This window comes from Musca autumnalis, unplaced genomic scaffold (genome assembly GCF_047663935.1).
Source record: "Musca autumnalis isolate F117 unplaced genomic scaffold, ASM4766393v1 scaffold_3, whole genome shotgun sequence".
NCBI classification, from domain to species: domain Eukaryota; kingdom Metazoa; phylum Arthropoda; class Insecta; order Diptera; family Muscidae; genus Musca; species Musca autumnalis.
The window spans coordinates 177,095,536-177,119,202 of record NW_027411866.1 but is presented as its reverse complement, the minus strand read 5'-3'; the positions used below and the strand labels follow the sequence as shown (position 1 = coordinate 177,119,202).

General features: G+C 38.0%; 2 protein-coding genes across 3 annotated transcripts in view; one reads left to right on the top strand and one right to left on the bottom strand.

Moving 5' to 3' along the window:
* The window catches only part of LOC141398551 (uncharacterized), a 48,337-nt gene that overhangs the window by 12,843 nt on the left and 11,827 nt on the right, over positions 1 to 23,667 (top strand). Inside the window, exons 1-6 of one of the 2 annotated variants that reach the window (XM_073975919.1) lie at positions 1,341 to 1,600; positions 5,364 to 7,042; positions 12,983 to 13,099; positions 13,231 to 13,365; positions 13,434 to 13,532; positions 13,612 to 14,111. In XM_073975919.1, the coding sequence (XP_073832020.1) occupies positions 5,390 to 7,042; positions 12,983 to 13,099; positions 13,231 to 13,365; positions 13,434 to 13,532; positions 13,612 to 14,111 (2,504 nt within the window). In that variant the 5' untranslated portion in view covers positions 1,341 to 1,600; positions 5,364 to 5,389. Of the gene's footprint in view, positions 1 to 1,340; positions 1,601 to 5,363; positions 7,043 to 12,982; positions 13,100 to 13,230; positions 13,366 to 13,433; positions 13,533 to 13,611; positions 14,112 to 23,667 lie in introns of those variants that run through there. The other variant, XM_073975920.1, reaches the window with a different exon arrangement.
* LOC141398555 (MAU2 chromatid cohesion factor homolog) overlaps positions 7,076 to 23,667 on the bottom strand; it is a 39,942-nt gene continuing 23,350 nt past the window's right edge. Inside the window, exon 4 of the mRNA XM_073975933.1 lies at positions 7,076 to 7,210. The gene's annotated coding sequence lies outside the window, so the exon portion shown is untranslated. The remainder of the gene's footprint in view (positions 7,211 to 23,667) is intronic.

Sequence of the window (23,667 nt, the reverse complement as noted above, 5' to 3'; positions counted from 1 at the left end):
TCAAAAATTGCTTCCCCATACAAATTTTCTTAAAAAATACGGGAACGGAAAAATGACGGAAATTGCAAAAACTCCAGCAGAAATGTCAAAATCAACGTATCATCTATGATGCTTGGTTTACATTTACGAAATCCACTCGATTTCAACTGTCAATTCCATTGATTAAACGTCAAACGAAATCCAATGGATTTCAGATGAGTTTTCATTTGACGTATACGCAAAGAAATTGACAGTTGAAATCGAGTGGATTTCGTAATGTAAACCAAGCATAATATTAGATACCAATGAACATATGAACATGCTTGCTGCTAGTTTCTACTAGGCCACAATTTTATGACAGAAAACAGGATAAGAGGGTGTTATTCGGCGCTATTTTTGTTTAAAGAGAAGTGCAAGTCTTGCTAGATTTCGGAGTACGGGAACGCATTTTTAGCACTAAACGGAAAAAGTGCTGCAAGTACTAATATTGTATAAGGTTGTAAAGTTCTATATTGTCGTATATTTTTGACGATTAAATCAGCTTACAATAAATTGTTTTGAAAATTCATGTTCGATCAGCTGCGCATATGCATCTACCTTTATCATTGTGATATGTTTGAAATCAACAAAAAATAAAGTCCAATTTACATATGCACATTAAATGATTTCGTTTTACGAAATCTTAGAATCAAATGAAGTGTATTTACATCTGTTTTTTGCGTCATTTGCTTACGCACACAATCGCACATACACACTTATACAATAACACAAACACACGCACACAATATATTTATTCAGAGAAATAGGAATTTCACAACACAAATGTGTATCAAATAACTTAAATTAATTCTAAAAACAAAAAACATAATTTTTGCAAGTTTTTTAAACATTTATTTTCACTTTTGTCATCGTTTGAGTATTTTTGTTTTTCTACAACACACACAAACAAACAAAGACATCATAAAACAGTTGCATTTTTTGGTAGTATATGACAAAAAAACTGGGCTGCTTATAATAGTATGGTGTTTTCGTGCGTTGTTTAGAATAAATGACGTAGCTATCGTCATTTATTTTTGTATGGTAAATGACGCAAAATGTTGCCTGTTTTAGCAAATAAATGACGAAACAGCTCTAAATGACGAAAAAGTTGCAAATGTAAATTGGACATAAGTGTAAACACCGGGGTGTATTTCAGGATTTCGTGAAATCCAGTGGATTTTGGAGCGCAAGTGTAAACTTGGCATAAAGCTCTGTTCCAGAACTAAAAACTTTTTACAATTTTTACTACTTTTACACATTTTGCGTTCCCGTACACAAAATTTATATGAAAATCGTTTACGACTTTTACCACTTTATAAAGTACGGGAACAGGCCATAAACGTACTATTACATGCCATTTGAGAATACATACATCTGGTGTTATAGCAGCTTAAAAATGTATTGTGTTACCATACCACTTTAAAATGTTGGCTACACTAATTTAACATATGGCCATGCAACTTTATGCAAGCCATTGTGTTGTGTTTGGAAGCGTTTAAGCGTTTGGAATTCTTTAAATGTTTGCTATTGAAGACAAATTAAAGTTAAAAGACAATTAATATTTTTCCAATAGGAGGCAAAGGTAAGGGGATAATGTTTATTTTTTCCAATAATAAAAAAATTTCTGGTTTAAGAACACGGACAAAATGTAGTTTGATGATTTTTTGGCGGTAGTGATGATTTTTTGTATACTCTTAAGTATTTTAATGAAGTATTGAAAATTTGGGAATCAAATTACATTGGTATTATTTTTTTCCCCGAAAAATCATTTTATTTTTTCCCCGAAAAATCATTTTATTTTAATTATAGTGCATTTTACAATCCCACAAAAGCCCAATTCGTATGCCATTCACCACCTACCGGCATTTTTATTTAAACTTCAGTATCAGCATCTAAATATGTAGGTTAGTAAAGCGGTTTAAAGTTTAAACTCTCATTCGCGTGCATCAAGTGCAGTTACATTTCTATGGTAAACATACATACACCATGTGCATAAAAAGTTGTGAATTTTATTTAAATCATGGTAATCAACTGGTACAATAATTTAGGGCATAAGTTGAATATACGGACTGGATTCGGATCGATGATAAAAAGAAATGGCATAAACTGAGCTGGCCAACTATGCTCGGATCGAAATGAGTGAACAGGTAGATCTCGTCACCCTGATCACAAATATATACAGTGAATCACAGTAAAAAGTATCCACTTCAGTTTCTTTCATTAAAACTCCGATTGCTAAGAATTGGTTAATGATAGCGATTTCATTCCTTTTTATATTTTCAAATTAGTGTCAACTTAAATATAATAAAATTAACGAAATTCAGGTAAATTTATATAAAAAAATAAAAGTGGTTAAACAACATCGATTTCTACCTCACAGTGAAAAGTATGCACTCTAAAAGTTTCATGAAACAAAAAGGATTTTTTAGGGTTTCATCCCTTGGTATTACATCCTTTGTTATCCTTTACAGCCTTTAGCCTTTTTGGCAAAAAATTAACTAAATTTACGGTGCACGATATCTGAATGTTTCCCCATCCTTCCTGCAAGGCATTTTTCAGGATTCCTATACTTTAGATTTTTTATATTTGTCTTTGTTTGAATCACTTTTGGACAGTTACATAGCATCCATTTTGGAAAAATATGTGATTTGTGCTCGGGCTCATATATTGATAAAATTGGAATGTTGTCCCAAATCCCATTTTTCAGCGCCTAAATTTCAAATTATCCTTTCAGAATGTTTAAATAATATATCTTATCCTTAATTCCTTCGATAAAGACACGATTTCCTACACCGGAAGCACTCATACAACGCGATACCACAACAGAGTCTCCTCTGTGCTTTACTGTTGAAATTGTGTGTTTGGGGTCCAAGGCGGTATTTGCCCTATGACATACATACCTTAATTGGTCCATATGACCAAAACAAACAAACAAAAAAGTTGTCTTCATTGCATTCATTGGCAGCCTGTTTTGGTCATATGGACCAATTAAGGTATGTCATAGGGCAAATACCGCCTTGGACCCTAAACACACAATTTCAACAGTAAAGCACAGAGGAGACTCATAAGTGCGTCAACTCAACTTGTTCCAAAAAATTTCGGTTTGAAGGAAAATTTTGTTCGCGTTAGCCGAGATTTGTTCTTGTCCATAGGAGAAAGGCTTAATCCCCGGCCGAAGGCCGGCTATATATGAAAAAAATCGATTTAAACTAAACATATCGTCAAAACCAAGGGATTTTTTGAACTTTCGGAACCTATATCTCGGAAAGTATGGACTTCCTGCCAATGATATATATTGGCGTGATCAGCACTGGAAGACCTATCTGTGGTAAAAATTTCAGGTTGATCCAAATCCAGTCCAAACATTCATCCTGCTCCCTGGAAGGTCTGGGAATTCTGGTAATGCTTATTACTACATAGACAGCGGAATCCTATGCAAATGCATATATGGTCACGATGGTCGTAGAGAAAATCTGATTAGACAGAAACTAGTTTTATTACAAAATAAAACGAATTAAGCCCAGAAATTTTTGCATATTCTGCACATCGTGCCTATTTTAACATATTTTTACATATCTGCATAAAATAAGCATATGCAAAAATATATACAAGGATTTGTGTTCTAAAAATCCCACCGAAATGACGGAAATTTGGTTTTAAGTCTTCGTTAGGTGTATGAAACTTTACAACTGAAATTTGTCCGCATAGGTCCACGTCTTCATATAGCCCCCAATAGAACTGTACCTCCCGATTTCCGGTATTTTGTAGGTTGTGGCCTCAACATCACACTAAATTGGCTGACATTTTGTATTAAGTCTTCGTTGGGAGTATAAAACTTTCTGTCCGCGTCTTCATATAGCCGCCATAGAACGGTACCTAACGATTTTTGGTATTTTGAAGGTTGTGGCCTCAATATCCCACCGAAATGACTGAAATTTGGCATTTTGTCTTCGTTGGGGGTATACAACTTTACACCTGAAATTTGTCGGTATAGGTCCACGTCTTCATATAGCCCCCATAGAACGGAACCTGCGGATTTCTGGTATTTTTAAGGTTGCGGCCTCAATATCCCTCCGAAATGACTGATATTTGGTATTAAGTCTTCGTTGGGGGTATAAAACTTTCGACCTGAAATTTCTCGTTATAGGTACACGTCTTCATATACACCCCATAGAAGGGCAGCTCCCGATTTCCGGTATTTTGAAGGTTGTGGCCTCAATATCACGCCGAAATGGCTGAAAGTTGGTATTAAGTCTTCCTTGGGGGCAAAACACTTTCCACCTAAAATTTGTCGATTTAGGTTCAGGCCTTCATATAGCCCCCTTAGAACGATACCTCCCGATTTTCGGTATTTTGAAGATTGTGGCTGTTGTTGTGTGAAGAGAATTTTAAACAGAAAAATTGTACACACAGTTTTGTACCTATTATTAAAATATTTGTTGCATAATTTTGCATATGTCATATGTTTCGATTGCAATTTAATCAGGCCAAAAATATGTCCAGTCCCAAAATTGGACATAATCGGACCAAAAATAGGGGTTGCATAAAATTCCGCTGTCTACTTATTACCATATATCGACGCCTCCAAACAATAGTATGCTAAGTCGACTTAGCATGTTTTCAAGTTCTTTACATTTTTATATTTAACGTCCTTTAACTTAAATTCTGTCAAATGTTGGTAATGATCGGACAATCCAAACAGAAGTTATAAACAAATATTTACTTAGCATAGTACTGAAGGTCAAAGAAATTTTCAAACTTTGAGAGCTTGTCCTGCAAAACTCGCTTTTCAGAATTAGCAAACTACCTATTATTTGGAGGTGTCGAACGTCCTTTAACTTAAATTCTGTCTAATTTTGGTAATGATCGGTCAATCCGAACGGAAGTTATAAACAAATATTGACTTAGCATAGTACTGAAGTTCAAAAAAATTTCCAAACTTTGAGAGCTTCTCCTGCAAAACTCACTTTTTAGACTTAGCATACTATTATTTGGAGGTGTCGATATATTATGTGGAAAGAACATAATCCCGGGTTATGTGGCCAAAAATTCCGACAAACATGATTTTTGGCAAAAAAAAATAAATAAATTTGAAAAAATTCTGTTCACGTACCCGAGTTCTGCATCTGTCAATAGGAGAAAGTAGCTTCCAAAACAATTTTAGTTTTTGAAAACTTTCTGAGGGAAAAATTTCAAGTCCAGCCAATATACTCATCTTGCTCCAAATCATTAAACACTTTTGTCCACAGAACATGTCTTACCTTTTGAACAAAGTTTTAACAGTTCCCTTTTCAATTTCTAAATAATATTTCTTTATTTTTTTTTTACTTTTTTATTTTTATTAGCCTTTCCTTGGCGGTAAATAATTACCATGGACACAATGAATAATGAAACTGGTGACCATACTGTGGCAATAACACACTTTATAAATCCACATCTATTTTGGTATCGTAAAATTGGCGGACCGGATGACAATTTTCACGTGTTATCATTGCTTGAGGAGAAATTACAAAGTCAATATCGTGGCAAACCTTGCCTTGATCATATCAGCCGTCTTGATGTGGGTGACATAGTTGCGGTGCATTTTGTAGTTTGGAATAGATACATAAGAGCTGAAATCTTGCAAAAGGCTGATTTGCAACAGGCAGAGTTTATAGTTTGGGCTATAGATTATGGTTTTCCATTGTTAACCAAAAAGGAACATGTACGTTATTTGCCTGAGGCACTTACCGGTCGTATTGATATCATTCATCGTGGCGGAGTAGCTAATATACAACCAGCTGTGCTGGATTATGATCACATCGAAAGTAATATAGTTATGTCAAAGCAGGATGAATGGTTACAAAGATCCTGTGATTTGCTGGAAAAGTTATTATCCGATGCGGTATGCACTGTGTTCATTGAACAATTTCAGACAGCCAATGACCATCATTGGGGCGAATTAATTATCTCAAATCACAAAGGCAATAAATTTAATGCTAGTTCTTATCTGCAAGCGGGAAAGTTTGCCATTGAAGTGGATCCACAAATATTTCCAAAAATGACGGTTAAACTCAAAACAACCCACATTGATCCTTGGCTCTCCAATAATCGTAATTCAAAATACAAGTTTAATTCGATCAGACATAACATGGCCGAACATAATAATAAAATGAACTCTGCCATAATTGATGAGTGTGCCAAACGTAAAGTTGAAGATTGGTGTGCAAGAAATGCCATGGCTCAAGGTATAAGTGAAATCGGTTCCTCCATGGAACATTTAGAATCTTCGGGTGCTGAAAGTGGTGGTAATGATCATCACATTGATGATATAACATTTGATGATTCGGTATCGGTGATACATGAAAAGAATAGAAAACAACATAAACACTATAAAGTTACAAGCCAAAATCACCATGAGCACAACAAACGCAACGAAGATCCAGATGAAGAGCAGCAGCAGCCGCTTAATTATTTAGGCAAGGCAGGAAAATTAACCAAAATAAAACAACAAAAATACACCAAACATAACTTGCCACCACAAGCCCAAGCCAATGCCTTTAATATGAATATTCAAGCAACGAATTATCATCATGATGACGACGAGATTGATTTTAAATCTAAGGACACGTTTCACATTAAGACACCAAAATCAATTGCTTCGGCTCCAACTATAATTTCCTCAACATCAGATTCAACCAATGTATCCCATCGTATTCGTAGATTGACTGATGTGCGTCTGGAGCAAGCACGCCAAGCAAAGAAAGAACAACAGCAACAGCAACAAAAACAAATGTCATCCACTTCTGTTGTATCCGGTCCTAGCTCTGATGGAGATAGTGTGGTTTCAATGCGACAACAACGCCTGAGTGATTTACGCAAAAAATACACGAGTATGGAATCGGAGAACAAAAGTACGATGCCGCCATGTGAGAATAAGATTGAAATCGTTTCAACAGTTACTTCTTCTACACCCTCTACGCCGTCTGCTGGTGTTCGTGCAATTAGTTCCCGTACTCAGCGTTTGCTTGGTATTCGACAGAAGGTAAAGTATATAAAAGTAGAATATTATTATAAAATATAATATAAAAATATCTCACAAAACCTGATCATTTGTAGCCATATTTTCGTTTCTCTGCTCATTGCCCTTTCAAAACAAATACTGCGAAATTAGATTCACGTCGGAGTCACATATAGCCAAACCATTAAAGAGCTGGAAATTAGGAGATATATTCATACATTAAACTAATGGGATTTGAAAACGTTCCTAAAATTATGATTATGGCTTATTTGAAATTAATAACACTACAACTTTTTAGATCATGGGAATTTGGAGGATCATTTATAATGGAGGACCTATACAAAAACATATTACTAGAGATTATGTGATAACTAAGAACGCAAATTCCCCTGTTTCGATGGGTTGTAACAGCAAAACTACTGGAATTAGTTGTGTAGGTTTGGCAGGGCAGTTGAAAAGGTGCAGTGTGTGGTGCTGGCCTATGCCGCATGCTGGCCAGATGTTTTGCACGGTGTCATCAATCCTTGGCCTATTAGACGGCTGCACCATCCTGAGCGTAGTTGAACTAAAACTACTCTCGTTTGTCGTGTGAGCTAATGCTCCTCGTATATTGGGGATGTTCTCCGAGGACCGCATTCACACGAAGGTTGTTTATGGCATCTGCGACTCCATCTTACTTGATATGTTTGGTGATCTAGGGTTCTCTCTCACAAAGTTGGACCTCTCTCTCAAGTTCATGAAGATTCATCCTAACACGCTTTGGTGGGGAAATGGATAGTGTTCTAGTCCACCATTGATTAGGATGGCTCTCACGGTAACACCCGTTGCTTTACTGGAAGAGCTACTGCTTCTCAGATGTCGTATATTGGGGATGTTCACCGAGGACCGCATTCACACGATAGCTGTTTATGGCATCTGCGAATCCATCTATGTGAGTGTTATTTTAACTTACTTGATAGGCTTGGAGATCTAGGGGTTCTCTCTCATAAAGTTGGACCTCTCTTTCAAGATCATGAAGATTCCTCCTAACATTCCATTTTGGGACCCCTTCTTTTTATTTTATATATTAATGACATTGGTAGTTGTGTTCTGGGCAATGCCTGTCGTCCTTTTTTGTATGCAGATGACATACATTTATTTTTTAATGGGAAATCTGTTGCTCAATTGGAAGATAACGTCAATATTAACTTATGCGCCATTTCAAATTGGCTGCGAAACAACAAATTGATTGTAAATGCTTCTAAGACTAAAGCCATGCTATTCGGTCCAATATGGCGTATGGATGGTAGTATGAATATACAGATTGATGGCTCAACGATTGGTTTTGTTGACAGATTAAAATGTTTAGGAGTTGTTATAGACTCAAAGCTGGATTTTTCTGCCCATATTGATGGCTTATACCCTAGGGTAATAAGTATACTTCGAAGGTTGTATTCTACCGAACTGTTTTTGCCATTTAGTATTAAGAGAAACTTAGCTTATTCCATGTTAATGTCTATTATATCTTATGGCATAGAAGTCATTTCTGGTACAACGGAGGAGAACATTGATAAACTAGAAAGACTTTTCAATATGATAATTAGATTTGTCTACAATTTGCGTAGATCTCAACATGTTTCTGCTCATGCCTGTAACTTTCTTGGAGTTCCCTTTAAAATATATGTTAAAGAACGTGTTATATCATTTCTTTACAAATCTGTGCTTTTGGACCTACCTACTGTTCTACGAGAAAGACTGTGTTTTTTCAGATCTACTAGGAATACACAATTACGTTATCCACGATTTTATTCATCCGTTTACGAAAGATCATTTATTGTTCGCTCTGCGCATTTGTGGAACGGACTTCCCAATGAGCTACGTCAATTTTCTTTTTCCCGAAGAGTATTTCGTAACAAGTTTGAAAGCTTTGCTCTCAGACCAGCTGCACCATAGTAGGTTCGACATGACACATACATATATGTATGTTAATGATTTTTTATAGCAGCGTCGGCTGATGTTGCTGAGTAGTTTCTGCTTTCTCTGGCATTGATTTGATTTGATTTTGAACCATCAGCAATAGATGTAATTTTTATACTTATTTATTTATTTATGGCTGGGGAGCCTATACTATATTTTGTTTTTGCTTAAAAATTGTTAATAACTTAATTTTTTAATTACTTAATAATAGTTTTAAGATTTTTTGTTATGCAGAATATGATTTTGTAGTAGTTTTGCGCATTGCGATGTTTATTGGCTTAAAAGCTTTAATCGCAATAAATGAATAAATAAATAAATAAATAAACATGCTTTGATGGGGAAATGGGGGTGTTCTTATCCACCATTGATTAGGATGGCTCCCACGGTAACACCCGAGCAAATACTGCAACAAGAGCATGCCATTATGTTGCTTTACTGGAAGAATGTTTGTCTCCATACTGGCGCTGCATAGTTTACCACAGCCCGACCTATCGCATTATATGTGGTCAACAAAGTTTCTTTATTAGAACCCGAATTGTTTGTTGCATATAGCTGTATTATGCGTGGACGACATTAACATGCGGTCGAATGTGACCCCTGGAATTTTTGGGGTAGTTTGTGGTCGGAAATCTGCTTCCATCGACCATGACATTCAACTCAGTTCATACCACTGCCGTCCATGTGGTGAACAGAGTGGCCGTTAATTGCATATTCCTCGAGTGGAAAAGGGTGGTAAGGTCAGTCAAATATGAGTTTAGCAGTTCACAAATGGCATCAGAGATGGTAGCTGATACCATGATTTCACAGATATACACATACGTTACGATCTCCTCAATACCTTCTGGAGGGGCGGAATACACGTGAGGTAGAGGTTTAACAGTCAGTGTTGCCGAATTTGACGATTTATCGTCATTTTGGCCCGAAATTGAAAAATGTCGATTTTATGGTCCAAATTGACGATTTTTCACGTAAGGCAGAATTTCATGAAATAAAAGACGCGAACTCTATTTTGACCAACATATCACGAAATACTTTAAAGAAAACAATGTTCTAAACTGGTTTTTATGAAAAATGTGCCTCATCGAAATAATGGTTTTAGACCCCAAGTATGTTTGGACGAATTGTGTTTTGGACGAATTGTGTATGGAGTTGATTTAGCCATGTCCGTCTGTCTGGCTGGAGTGCACGATAACTCTCGAACGGATCAACCGATCCGTTCCAAAATTTGGCTTTCGTAATATTTTGTCCAAACTTTTTATGTTCGAAGATGGGTTATATCGGTCCACTCCTTCCGGTACCTCCCCCACAAAAGTTCGGAAAATTTTTGCGCACGATATCTCTTAAAGAAAGTAACCGATTTGGTCCATACTTTGCACATCATGAAATTTCTACCAGACATAGATGAGGTTCAAATTCACCACTCCTTCGGGTACTTCCCACACAAAATTTCGGAAAAGTTCAGTTTATGACCTACTCTCGAATCGCTTTGATTTTTATTGTAGCAACTTGTATTCACTGCCCCCCATACGACGGTATAAGTTTCATCAGGGGCAATTCCATACTTCCTGAGAAAATAGCCTGAATCGAACAAAAATCTTCTATGACACCGTGTGTAGTGGTTGGAGCGCAAAATAACTCTCGAAGGGATCTGCTGGTCCGGTCCAAACGGTGGCCTTCGTAATATTTTACTAATATTTTATAGGTACCTCCCCCTCAAAAGTTCAAAAATGTTCGGAAAAATTGTTCGCTCGATAACTCTTGATGGGAGTGACCGATTTGGTCCATACTTTACACATCCTAATATATCTACCAGATATAGACCTGGTTCGAATATGGACTATATTTGTGCACTCCTTCGGGTACCTCCCACACAAAATTTAGGATAAATTCACTTTAAGACCTGCCCTCGAATCACTTTGATTTTTGCTGAAGCAACTTGCATTCGCTGCCTCAATTACGACAGTAAAAGTTTTTCCAAACTTTGGATCTTTAAAAATTGTCGAAACTTAGTTTATGTTCAAATTTGGGCCCTAACTGTCCAATCCTTTTGGTGCCACCACAAATATTCAACATTTTTGTGTGGTTAAGGGTCTGTTCGAGGATCCTTTGGACATTTTTACCGAAGGTTTTCCTAATGGCCCTGTTTACAGCGATGTTATGTTTTTCGTAGGCTAGTGTGATAAAAAAGCTCTATCTATCGATATCCCCGCAAATTTTTGAACTTTAATCCTATCCATACTTTTGTCGGTTCATACTCCCAAAATTTTGAAAACCCCCTAAATCCATAATTTTTTTGGGAAAAAAAGTATTTCAATCCACACAGGCTGAGGGTATATCTCTGTCGGCAAAGCCGACTGATACTTTTTTACTTGTTACAGCGGTATTTAAGAGAGATTGTTTGTATATTTTATGTTGTCAGTCTCATTGACAAAGGTATCAGCGAAAAAATCATCTAAAACGGTGACCAAAACCTGGTTTTGGACTATGTTGACGATTTTTAACGATTTTCCCAATTTTTTTGACGTTTTGACGTTTTCCGATCAAAAACTGTCTGCAACGCTGTCAACAGTTCCGAAGATATCACCTCGGGGAACTCACTGTTTCACTCTACGGGGCTTGGACTTCGTGTTCATGAATTCAACGTACGACTGCAGTCTACACATATTATTGATTACCCAACGTTTCAAACTTGACCGTAGGGTAGTCGGCTCGATGTCCTCAAACAGCTTGGGGTGCTTGACAATATCAAAGGCTTTTGATAAGTCAAGCACCAACATCCCTGTTCTATCACACCGTTTGCTCTGATTGAGTCCTCGAAGAATATGTGCGAGATGGCGTGCAGCGCTGTTGTGGTTGTTGCTGTAACAGTGGCCGACTTCCATATTGTCAGTTGCTTTGTATTCGTGCATGAAACAAGGTGTTTTTAAATCGATTTCCCCACTACTGCAATTTCATAAAATTACTCTAGTATGGAACCCGATTTAAGAAACCCTATTTTCATGCACGAATACAAAGCAACTGACAATACGCAAGTCAGCCAGTGTTTATTATGTTTGTATGTTCGTTCTTCTGTTCAATCTGGCTCTGGGTCTATCTCCAGTTCCAGGAAAATGGCTGCTTCGATGGGATGTAGGAGTTAGATGAGTTGGTTTGGCGGGACCATGGAGATTTCATCAGGGCCCAACGCTTTAGATGATTTAGCTTTCCTGATGACATTCGCAACATCATCCATTGTTAATTTTGGTGGTTCATACTCACCGGGAAGATTCACTCCAGGGGTATTCGACAACTTATCGTTTAAAATGCGCGCATCTTCTGATCAGTTTGAGAGTGACTAACTGTTATTCAGAATGCAGGCGCCAATGTTGCAACTCTTCAAGTGATCTAGTGACTTGTTCAGCTTGTGCTCACCAACAAACCTGTTAACTTCCACCGTCAGCTCCCTGATTCTTGGGTCAACGAAATCCATCCACTCCATTTGCAAAGCATCCGTCGCCTGTGCTGCGGAACTTGGTCTCAGTTTACCAATGACTTCTGAGAACTAGCCGAATACCATAAAACAATCAGGTATACGGCGAGCGGCTGCAGCAATGATTATGTCCTCAAATAGGAACCTGATAAGGGTTGGGCAGTTCTCTAAAGTGTCTGATGAACTGCCTGAAGCAGGGACGGTCTGCTGACAATTATAAGGAGATGGTCTGGGCCAAGACCAAGTGACGTAATTTCTTGTTGTTGTAGCAGCATGAAACCTACGTAGAAACATAGGATTGGTACTGGGTCTGAAGCCTATACCCCATCTGATTATTACCTACGACTCATGATGTCTCCTAAGACCAGTTAGTGATGACCTTCCAAAAGTGGCTATTTATGAGCATGATGTATGTAATTAACAATATATTTTGCTGCCACGGCTTAGGGAGGGACTGCCTTTTTAAATGGCATTGGAAACTTCAAACATTCCTTATTTCTGAGTATAAGGTATAAACACGTTGTTTTCTTTCATTTCAGTACCAACTACATGACTCTACACATTCCATTGAAAGCCAATCAACTTCACCTCATTATCAGCGATTGGAGCAGTCTACAACAACTGCCTTAGAAGACACTAATTTCGATAAAACTCAAGTAAGTTGAAATAAGTACAAACACTGATTTCAATTCTAATGAAAAAGCCTGTGTTGTTATTAAAATAATTTTTATTTTTGTATCGGTCTTAATTTATTTAAAATTGTTATTATTTTTATTTTACTTTTTAGGATACTCAAGATTCTTCGGCTGGAAATATTTTCAGCAAGCAATTTAGTGAAATGGAAGCGAAGTTATTACCATCATCTTTAAATACCACCACCGAAAACGATAACACCTTAATAGAAGCAATGTCCAATTGCAAGGTATGAACAATCTTATCATTCTCTATAATGTGTTAACATGTTTAACAATAAACTTCAAATTTTTTCAGATATTTGAAAACTGTGCCAAAGAACAAAAAAATACTTTTGATATATTCAAAACTATAGATTTTAAAACTAAGTCCAAGACTTCAATGAGTAGTGACAAGGTAAGTTATATTTATTATTATCGATATATTTACAGTAACCTAAGAAAATGTTTTTTTTTTTTTTTAATTTTTATTACAGGAATCTCAAAGTGCCTATGATGGTTTAACCTTGGTACCAGCCGGTTTCGATATAACTCGCCTAAATAAATATCGCGATGAAGAAAATCATTGGCATCGCAAGAAGAGTACACGACACGAAATTATACCACACGATGAACAGACTGTATCTTCATCCGATGAATTTCTAATCAACAATGACAGTAAATTGGATGAAAGCGGTTCCTCTTCGGATTTCTTTCAAATAAAACCACCGTCTGTAAAACAAAAGCAGCCCGGCAGCAATTCAAAACGTTTACCTCGTTCACTGGCCGGCAGAGATAGGCCAGTCTCAGAACAAGGGTCATTAATAAATATACTTGATCAATCTATTCCTAGCATTGCCGATGATCTTATAGAACCTCTTAAGTGTTCTCAACAACAACAACATCAGCAGCAGCCATCAAAACCTGAAAGAAAGAGCAAATTAAATAGCACATGTAATTCCGCCTATGAGGCCCATTATACCAGTGAAATATCGACGTAAGTCATGATAATATTTCAAATCTTCATTCATTGAAATATTTTGTTTTCGAACAAAAGTGAATTCCAGTTTATTTTTTAACTTTTTGCCTTTTGTATGTGATGAATTTTTATTTTTATTTTATATTTTTATTTGGTAATGAATACCAAGTTCCTTTTTTTGCATTTTTTTATAAATAAATAATTGATTTAACAAAGTTATCCCATAAATGTGCCTTTTATTTTAAATCCTATAAAGATATCAGCCTTATTTCGAACGTAAATTTCCAGTGAGTTTTCTCACTTTCTGTTGAAACGGCAAAAAACCAAAACTCACCGGGAATTTACATTCAGAATAAGGCCGTATATGTCCATGGGGAATGGGAATTTATTTTTTGTTTGAGATTATTCTAATTTAAAATAAAAGGCACATGCCAACAAATCCGTTGGGTGGGGGATTATAAGCTGTTCATGTTAAGTTTTGTTTTTGCATCTTCCGTTGGCTTTTAATTCATTAATTTTTTTATTTTCTTAAATTAAAAAAAAAAAATTCGGAATAATTTTTATAATTCTATTTAATAAATTGGAATTAACATATCGCTCATTTACTCAAAGAGTGACACATCTCAAAAATTTCGAGAAAAACGCGTCTTAAATTGGCGATTGAAATTTGACTTCCCAACTTAAAAAGGTTATTATACAAAAACTAAAATAACTACTTGGACCATATTTTGCAAAAAGCTAGCCAGATATCAGTGCTAAATTTCTGTGCAAGATCATGCATGATTTAAAGTGTTTCATAAATTCAGAAAAACTTTTGTGTTGAATTATGTGAAACTCGTAGTAGAGGAGCTGTAACTCGTCGAGTTTTAGAGATATCAGCATGAAAACTTGACACAACATAAAGTAGAAGTCGCAGAAAAAATAGAAATGGCTATCTCAGAAAAAGCATTGTGTGAGTTATGCCACTCTTTAAGTAAATGAGCGATATGTTTATTACATGCATGTTTGCTTTAACGTAGCACGAATAATCTAATAGGGACTCCCAAAATTATATGAGTAAATATTCTTCGTTTCCACGATAGTTAGTCCTTTTTCTATTCTGTAACAACAAACATGCAATCATCCAGATCACATATAGATGGTACCATCTGTTTAATCCATTACCGTCCATTGTACTCGCTTGAGTAAAGACAAAAATTTGCAGGAACAGCAACAAAAGCACGCGTAAGCGTAGTTGACCCAAAACTACTCTTGTTTGTCGTGGCAGCTGACGCTCCTCATTCTCCGAGGACAGCATTCACACGATAGTTGTTTATGGCATCTGCGACTGCATCTGAATGCTATTTAAACCTGCTTGATAGTCTTGTTGATCTATGGGTACTCTTTCGTAAGTACGGCAACGAAAGCATGCCATTGCGTTGCTGTACTGGAAGAATCTTTGTCTCCTCTTGTAGATGATCAACTAAAGACATGAGGAGGCACAGACATGAGAGTTACAGTTCTTGGGGTGGCATTCTGACAGGTTTGAATATTGTTGCACTTATGTATATTCGCGAACCATACAGGCGCCGCATAGCTATAGCTACCTTCATGTGGTGAACAGAGTGGGCGTCGATTTAGTAGCATATATTTGCATATTCCTCGCTTGGAAAAAGGTGGTAAAATCAGTCAAATAGGATTTCAGCCTTTCACAAATAACATCAGGGAAGGTACCTGACGCTAAGATCGTTCAATCATCCACATACGTTACGATCTCAATGCCGTCTGGAGGGGGTGGAATACATGATAGACTGGGGAACTCACTGTTGCACTATACGGGGCTTGGACTAATTACACGTCCCACTGGCGTCCGCAGATATAATTGATTATCCAACGTTTCAAACTTCTGCTCAATATCCTCAAACGTGTGGAGTGCTTGGCAGTATAAAAGGCTTTTGATAAGTTGAGCGCCACCAACACTGTTCTATCGCACGGCTGGTTGAGTCCTCGTCTAATATGTGATGATCGGCAGCGTGGGATAGTTATTTCTGACGCTGAGAAGGAGTAAAGCTTCAAGAGTCTTTGTTACAGACGACAAAAGTGAAAACGGTCTGTACGCTTCACCTTTGTTGGCATCCTTGTCTGACTTTAGTAGCGGGACCACCCTGTCTATTTTCCAGACTTCGGGAACGATGCGGATGGTTAGTGACAGGTTGAGAACTTTGGTGATCTAATAATGAGCAAAGTTGTTGAAAAGTTACTGAATAGGGGGGCTCGTATCAGTCAACCTAACCTCGTGTCCGTAGGTCCTTGTGGTCCCTATTGTGTTTCAAGCATGAATTAATTAATTCACATTTCTAAAAATATATTGTTGAAATGTTAGTCCAATTATAAATATTTTTTTATATTCTTAGTATTTTCAAGTCCGAAGACCACATATAAGAAACCACAATCCACAATATTAATTTAACATAAAAGATTTGTAACATATGTGCCTTATCGAAATAATGGTTTTAGACCTCAAGTATGTTTGGACGAAATGTGTTTCAGACAATTTGGAGTTGATTTAGAAATGTCCGTCCGTTTGTCTGGCTGGCTGGAGCGCACGATAACTCTCGAACGGATCAACCGGTTCGGTCCAAAATTTGGCTTTCGTCATATTTTGTCCAAACTTAGTTTAAGTTCGAAGATGGGTTATATCGGTCCACTCCTTCCGGTGCCTCTCCCATAAAAGTTCGGAAATGTTTGGAAAATTTGTGCGCACGATAACTCTTGAATGAATTAACCGATTTGGTCCATCCTTTTCACATCGTGTAATTTCTACCAGACTCAGATGATGTTCCAATATGGACTCAATCGGTCCACTCCTTCGGGTACCTCCCACACAAAATTTCGGAAAAGTTCAGTTTAGGACCTGCTCTCGAATCGGTTTGATTTTTGTTGTAGCATCTTGTACTCAATGCCCCCATACGACGCTATAAGTTCCATCAGGGGCAAGTCCATACTTCCTGAGAAAATAGCCTGAAAGGTACAAAAAACCCCTATGACACAGTGTGTAGTGGTTGGAGCGCACGATAACTCTCGAACGGATCAACCGATTCAATTCAAATTTTGACTTTCATTCTCGTGTAGTCATCCGAAGTGTGAACACCGCAATCATCCCCCGTAATATTGTTGGCAATCGTTCGTAATTTTTCTGGAATCGAAGCATTTACCAGTATTTAATTCAATTTTCATCAGTCAATACAATCACAGATTCAAGGAAATTATAGCAAATTCGTGTTTGCTTCGAGAACAGTCTTTTTGTGTTTATTTGTTATTAAACCGAGAACATCTGGAAAGTTCTAGATTTGTGTAGTAATTTCACAGTAATCAAACTGTAAGTACTTTCTGTACCAATCAAGATGCCCGGCGACCCGGGAGACACTGGTGACCCTCCTGTTATGGAGAGAAATGCTAGCAAGAGAGTATCTAGTCTAGATAGATCTCGTAGCCGAGGAGATATTAAGTTTGTTAAAACGAATGCTGCCTCCAAAGTACCAACAGGGCTTGCAAGAGCTGAAATTGCAAATGCTGAAACCCAAAACTTTGCGCCCACCGCTCCGGCTGGTTCGGGGGAGAAGGAATATAATGTGTATAGATATGATTATACACATACAGGACCCTTCATGGTCTATGTGGATACAAAACCAAAGAATGGAATCAAGCAACCATTAAGCCTAGTGTCGTTAGCTCGATTCATTAAATCATTGGGAGTTAGTGTAGAATCGGCCTCAAAAATTGGTTACGGTAGAGGAAAAATTGTCTTTAAGTCCGCACTGGCAGCGAATGCTTTCGCAGAGGATTCTAGAGTAGCTGATGGCGGATACGAAGCCAAGATTCTTAGTCACTTTGTGTCTAAGTGGGGTTTAGTGTTCCCAGTAGACGTCAATATCGACGAGGAGGAGCTAAAACAGAACTTTATCAGTGATACAGCAATCCTCAAGCTCTATAGAGTAATGAGAAAAGAGGGTGAAACTTCAGTTCCCACTCGCAGGGTTAAGATTTTATTTAAGGGGCTCACCTTGCCATCGCATATCACAATCTATGGAATCTCAAAGCTAAAGGTACACCCGTTCGTGCCCCTATCTCAGTGCTATAACTGTTATAGGTTTAATCATTTTGCTAAACACTGCAGGCAAGAGTTGCCAACTTGCAGAAATTGTTTCACAGTTCATGCAACAGAAGATAAATGCTCAGAAGGGCAAATAAAATGTTCCAATTGCTCGGATGGCCACAAGCCTACTGACAAAAAATGTCCCGCTAGAACCAAGGCGTTTAACATTAAACGGACTATGGTGCTAGAAAATTTGTCATTGAGTGAGACAAAAACTAAATACCCACATATCTTTCAGAATAGTTTTTCTTTGCTGGACAAAGAGTTAGTTGGTGAATTTCCAATCTTACCTGTTTCAAGAAAAGCCAACAATAATGTCCCAAGGCATTATGCACAGAATATTCAGGAATCTGCAAGGTTTCTTCATGCTAGTAATTCCTTCGCCAAAGTGACGAAGGTCAACAAAAATAGATTAAGAGAAGAAGAAAATTCCAGAAAAACTCAACAACAATATAGACAAGCCCTGCAGGAGGGCGAAGTGTACGTCGCTCCCAATGGTACGGCGTTGCAGAACGCTATGAAAAATCGTACTACTGACTTGGAAAAAGTCTTAAATCAAATGATGATCATGCTGAATGATGTACTTTTGACGAAAGGCCAACTAGAAAAGGATCAAGTAGCAGTCGTAAGCAATCTTCGAAACGTAATCGAAAAAGCTAGAATTGACACAGATTTAGAGGCAATGAATATGAATGTTGACGGGGACTCCCCGTCACAAGATAATTAGAAAAGGATAATATCAATCATGAGAGTTCTACAATATAATATTCAAAGTATTTGTAACGACCATAATAAATCGTTGCTTGAACTGTATATGGAAAATAAGTCCATAGATATTGCACTTTTGTGCGAGACCTGGTTGAAGGACAATTCTTCATCCAATCTAAGCAATTACAATTTTATCTCAAGAAACCGATCAGATGGCTATGGCGGAGTGGGAATCTACGTAAGGAGGAGTATATCCTTCTCCCTTATAAAATTTAACTTTAATATGGAAGCAGTGGGTATCCGCACAATAAATTTAAGGAAGAACTATACGTTTGTGGTGGTGTATATTCCTCCAAACACACCTAGAGGTGATTTCAAAGCGGCAGTTGATTACATCTTTGACTTCTTTGAGAACAGCACATCCCCAGTCATCATCGCGGGTGATTTTAACGCCCACTCGACCTCGTGGGGCGACATCAATACAGATCACCAGGGTCGTCTCGTTTGGGAGGCCGCAACTCGTAATTATTTCTGGTGCATGAATGATGGTAGTTTCACCTTCTTCCTAGGTGACCGCCACCGATCTGTGCTCGATTTAGCTTTTGCAAAAAATCTGGACTGTATTCCAGAGTGGAGCGTGGCTGATTATAAGCTTACAAATAGCAATCACCATCCGATTATAATAGATATTGGGTGTCCAGACCCTCCTAGGAACACTACCAAAGTGTGCCGGAAAGCGGTTATCAGTGAAGTTTCTAAAATGAATGTTGGCGACGATATAGAGGACTTCAATGAGAAAATAAGCTCCATAATCAAGAATAACACCATAGCTATACCTCCGGACAATAAATATGTGCCTAAAGCGTGGTGGAGCAATGAAACATCTAGGCTTTTTAGATGCAGAAATGCAGCAAGGAAAAAGTACCGGAAAACTAAGAACTTTGATGACCTAGTCGCTTTTCAAGAGGCAGAGGATGCGTTAAAGGAAGATATTAAGCAGCGTAAGATACAGAACTTTGATGCTGTTATGCGGGAATTATCGTCAACGACGTCGGGTAAAGATTTTTGGAGAATAATGAAAAATATTAGAAAGTATAAACAAAATAAGCCGAGTAATCATTCCTGGGATGAGAATCAGAGCAGTGAATACCTCCGGATACTGTCGGAACACACCACGGCGACCAATGCCCATGTGCCCATGCCGACGCAAAGCTCTAGCTTGCCGCCATGCTTTACCTTCGAGGATTTTCAAGCCTTCATTAAATCCAGGAGTGCCTTTTCAGCACCTGGGCTGGATAAAATTTCATACGAATTTATTCAGAACTTGTCGTTGGAAGCACAAAGAGATTTCTTTAAGATGCTGTGTGAGATTTGGAATGAAGGAAAAATACCAGAAGGGTGGAGAGATGTCAAAATATGCCCAATCCCAAAGAGAGACAAGGATCCCGCAGATATTGCCAACTATCGTCCCATCTCCTTGCTTGGACACTCCACATCAATGTGCATTAATGACCTGATTAATGAAGTTTATGCCGGTAAGGCTAATGGTAAACATGTGCTTGGTTTCTGCGTTGATGTGGAGAAAGCGTACGACTGTGTCGATCCAGTGGCCCTGCGCCAGAAATTGGAACAGATACATGTCAACGATCACATTGTAGCCTGGATTACAAATTTCATGAGCCGGAGAAACTTGTGTCTGAACAATAGGAGAGTCACTGTTAGTGGAGGAATTGCGCAAGGGAGCTGCCTTAGTCCGCTTCTCTTTAATATCTACACAGCGGCTTTGCATGAGCTAGCCGACAACGAATGCCAAATCTTCCAGTTTGCAGACGATTTCTTTATACTGGTACAGCACAAGAACTTTGACAATGCACGAGAATTGTTAGAAAACAAAATCAAGAGCTTTGCAACCATGTGTAAAGAAATCAACTTGAAGTTCAATCCGGCAAAAACAAGTGCGATCCATTTCAACAGGAAAGTTAAACCACTTAAGCTGTCTCATGGAGGAACAGAGATTCCGGAGGTTAAAGAGATCAAATATCTCGGCTTTTACATCGCCTGTAACAATTCGGCCCAAGAACATGTGGAATATGTACTTGATCAAGTCGATAAGAGGTGCAAGTTTCTAAACATACTGGGTGGCTGCAAACGTGGAATTGATCCGAGGAGATCCCTGTTGTTATACAGGTCATGCATTAGATCAAAGGTCGAGTACGCCTCTGCTGCTTTGGCCAATGCTGACAAAAGGTCCTTAACGAAAATAAAGGTCAGCATGAATTCTTTTCTCCGAAAATCGCTTGGTCTTATGAGATCCACGCCAGTTCAGTACATCTACCATCTTGCGGCAGAATTGCCGCCGGAAGCCCGAGTCCAACTGACTGCTGCTAAAGAAATAATAAAGGCATATGCTTACAATAGACCGATAGTCGGCACACTGGAGAATGGACCCAAGAATATTAATACGGGAATTCGCAAAATGGCTGATAAATTCGGTGACGTGTTATCATGTGTCGGAAGGGCATCTCCCTTCCCAACCAAAGCGTCGAATATCAAGGTGTTTGAGGATTTCTTCCAAGGGATGGCAAATAACAAGCACTCAAGCAACTCTGAGACCATTAAATGCTTGTTCCATGAGAAGATCAATTGTCTTGAGAAAGAAAATTTCGAAATTTTCTGCAGTGATGGCTCTGTTACTTCTGAATTCACTGGGGCAGCCTTTGTGCACAAAGGTTCCGGCACTGTTTTTTCGTTCTATAATACCAAAATTATGTCTTCTATGTCGGCAGAACTTATAGCCATCTCAAAAGTATTGGAATTTGCTGTTAACAATGGTATAAACAAATTAGCCATATTAACGGACAGTCTCAGTGGAATACAAGCCATTAGGAACGGGGCAAAAGGTAATCATCTGGTAGAAAAGGTTGGAAAAATTGCCGAAAGTATTCACGGAATCATAGAATTACATTATATACCTGGTCATGCGAACATCTTCCTGAATGAAGCTGCAGATCAAGCCGCGAAAAGAGCAAAGGAGCTCGGTTCGGAAATAGATACCCCTTTGACCATTGGAGACGCCATCTCGTTGGTCACTAAGAGGTTGTGGATGGAATGGGATAATACATACATCGAGAAATCACAAAACAGTAGTTCACATTTTTTCAAAATTTTCCCACACGTCAATAGACATATTTGGTTCGGGAAGTTTTCCATCAACCCCATAAAATGCAAAGAAATAAATAGAATCATGACAGGGCACTGCTTCTGTAACAGTGCCCTGGCAAGGGTCGGAGTTGTGCCTTCAGCAATGTGCGACGTATGCAACATAGAAGAAGATGCAAACCACATTATCTTTACGTGTCCCAAGTACCTTCCCATAAGAAATTCTTTTGAGTCGATATGCCGTAGTAACTCACTGGAAGAATTCATCAATACATTTGGTTTTGAGAAACTATCAATTTTAACTGAATTCTTGGATAAAGCTAATCTGATGCTATAGGCTTTGCCAACATCTATGTCCTGGCGGTGTCTATTAGAAGCAGCCAACAACTCGTCGGGGGATTGATTGTCCTTCGTTGCAGTATTAAAGTACAAAAAAAAAAAAAAAAAAAAAAAAAAAAAAAATTTTGACTTTCGTAATATTTTGTCCAAAATTAGTTTAAGTTCGAAGGTGGGTTATATCGGTCCACTCCTTCCGGTACCTCTCCCATAAAAGTTCGGAAATGTTCGGAAAATGTGTGCGCACGATAACTCTTGAATGAATTAACCGATTTGGTCCATACTTTGCACATCCTGAAATTTCTACCAGACTTAGATGATGTTCCAATATGGACTCAATCGGTCCACTCCTTCGGGTACCTCCCACACAAAATTTCGTAAAAGTTAAGTTTGGGACCAGCTCTCGAATCGCTTTGATTTTTGTTGAAGCAACTTGTATTCACAGCCCCCATACGACGGTATACGTTTCATCAGGGGCAAGTCCATACTTCCCGAGAAAATAGCCTGAATGTTACAAAAACCCCTATGACACCGTGTGTAGTGGTTAGAATGCAATATAACTCTCGAGCGGATCTGCCGATTCAGTCCGAAATGTGGCTTTCGTAATATTTTGTGCAAGCTTAGTTTAAGTTCGAAGATAAGCCATATCGGTCCACTCCTTCAGGTACCTCCCCGACAAAAGTTCAAAAATGTTCGGAAAAATTGGGCGCACGATTACTCTTGATGGGAGTGACCGATTTGGTCCATACTTTACACATACTAATATATCTACCAGATATAGATCAGGTTCAAATATGGACTATACTACACAAAATTTTGGATAAATTCACTTTAAGACCTGCTCTCGAATCACTTTAGTTTTTGTTGAAACAACTTGCTTTCGCTGCCTCAATTACGAAAGTAAAAGTTTTTTTCAGGGGCAAGTCCATACTTCTTGAGAAAACATCCCGAATGTTGTAAAAAACCCCATGTAGAGTCTGGAGAGCTCGAACCGAATACTGCGTTCGTCCACACTTTGTACATTGTAATATTTAATATTCGAATATTAGATGAAATTGGAAGGTGGTGCTTAAAGGTCCACTCCTACCGGTACCTCCCCCACAAAAGTTCGAAAATATTCGATAAAATGGTACGAGCGATTTCTCATAGACGTAGTAACCGATTTGGTCATAAATTTGGATCTCTAAATATTGCCACAGCATATTCCACTCAACTAGCCCAATTGCTTAACGCGAG